The 1,823-nt window shown below is 58.6% G+C and overlaps 1 protein-coding gene across 1 annotated transcript; it reads left to right on the top strand.

The window, feature by feature from the left end:
• The first annotated feature begins 666 nt into the window (after window positions 1-666).
• On the top strand, window positions 667-1,305 carry LOC149054117 (uncharacterized). The gene has a single exon (XM_089230630.1). The coding sequence runs from the start codon at window positions 667-669 to the stop codon at window positions 1,303-1,305; it is 639 nt and encodes a 212-aa protein (XP_089086756.1).
• The last annotated feature ends 518 nt before the right edge of the window (window positions 1,306-1,823 follow it).

The following is a 1,823-nucleotide window of genomic DNA, read 5'->3' as shown; positions in this document are numbered from 1 at the left end:
GCCAACCGCATCAGACCCCGGAACATGCGAGCTAGAGGTCGGACTTCAATACATTCGTTCTGCTCTCAAGTCCGCTGCGCACGAGGCTAAGCTTGCGCGTACGAAGGAGGAGTCACCAGCGATCAAGCGCATTGGCTGGCCTCATCGACGACATCAATAAGACGTTAACCAGCCTGATCAGCAAAAGGGGAAACTGCGTCTAGCTACCTCTCCACCATCACAGCAGCCCAAAAAACCGAAGTGTGACCTCCCCCGACAAACCGGTGTTGGTTGACGCCTCAACCGATACGGTCCTTACCCCTAGCTGGTGGGACAGTGACGCCGCGTTCGAGGCAGAAAACGCGGAAGATCAGCACAGTTCGCGAGACCCGCGTCGCGGGTACATCTAACAGGATCGCTCAGACCAGAGACACGGAGGTGAGTCGGCCGACACCCGACGCGGAAGCCCCGTGGTCTGGCGTAGTCAAGAGGGGGCGCGAAGAAGCGAGCGGCCGTCACAACAGTTCCTAGCCCACCCGCTGCTACAGCACTACCGAAGCCGCCAGCCAAACTAAACAGGCCGCCGGCGATTCTCGTCAGACTGGCTGAGGGCAAGACGTACACCGACACGGTACGATCGGTGCGGGCATGCGGTCTCTCGGCAGCGACATTGGGGCAAACGTAACGATGCGCGAGACACGCGACGGTTCACTGCTACTGGAGCGCTGGCCAAGGGGGGCCCAGTCTGCGACCGCTGCCAAGACCATTTTCTCAGCTATTAGTACTCAGCTCGGGGATTCTGTTGGGAAGGTGTCCCAACTTGGCGTCCAGACTGAGGTGGAGATCCTCGACTTGGACGCTGTTTCCACCGCAGCTGAGGTACTTGATGCTCTGCGCTCCGCCATCCCCGGACAAGACGATCCCGCGGCCCAAGCCGATAGAAACAGCATCGGGGACATCCACATCTGGCCAACACGATCGGGCCAACAGATAGCGACGGCCAAGATGTCCAAGCACGCCGCATCGCTAATAACTAGAATAGCAGTTGGTTGGACAATGTGCCGGGTTCGGGCTAGGACGTTACCTCCGGAGAGGTGCTTCCGATGCCAGAACTTCGGGCACAATGCGAGGAATTGCACCGGGCCAGACAGGACGGGGGCCTGCTGGAAATGTGGCCTCACTGATCATTTACTCAAGAATTGTCAGGCGTCTGACGATAGCTGCTTGGCCTGCGAGCTCGCCGGTCACCCTAAGGTAAGCCACAGGCCCGGATCGGGCGCCTGTGCAGCCAGGAAGCGAGCCGCCGGTTGGAAGTCCAGTTCATAGGATGGTTAACTTCCTCCAAATTAACCTGAATAGGAACTGGGCTGCGGAGCAGCTTATGTTCCAGACAGCGATCGAAACAGAAGCGGATATTCTCATCGTCAGTGAGCCGTTCAGGCGCTGTGGAGACGAGATCAGGTGGTGCTTCAGCGAAGATCGGATGGCGGCGGTGGCATCCACAACCCGCACAGCCATGACCCACGACGGCCAGGGCCACGGAGGCGGATTCGCCTGGATGTCCTTCCAAAACCTGACGATCTTCAGCTGCTACTGCAGACCGGGCACCACCATAAACGAATACGCGCTCTTCCTGAGCGAGCTTGAAGCTGCCATCCGCGGAAGAGGAGTCTGCGAACTGATCGTAGCCGGCGATTTTAACGCGTGGAGTGTTGAGTGGGGGTCGAGGACCAACAACCCCAGAGGCCAACTACTATCGGATATGGTTAACAGTTTGGGGCTCACTGTTGCCAATGTTGGCTCCACTCCGACCTTCCGCAGAGCTGAGGCCACATCGATCATCG

The sequence above is a fragment of the Diuraphis noxia genome, unplaced genomic scaffold (genome assembly GCF_037042655.1).
Source record: "Diuraphis noxia isolate RWA-SAM2 unplaced genomic scaffold, SU_Dnox_SAM2 contig0011, whole genome shotgun sequence".
NCBI lineage: Eukaryota > Metazoa > Arthropoda > Insecta > Hemiptera > Aphididae > Diuraphis > Diuraphis noxia.
This window is presented reverse-complemented; position numbering and strand designations above follow the sequence as displayed.

Bases quoted from the DNA above. Each gene is read 5' to 3' on its own strand.
- LOC149054117 (XM_089230630.1), top strand. From the start codon at position 667: ATGCGCGAGACACGCGACGGTTCACTGCTACTGGAGCGCTGGCCAAGG.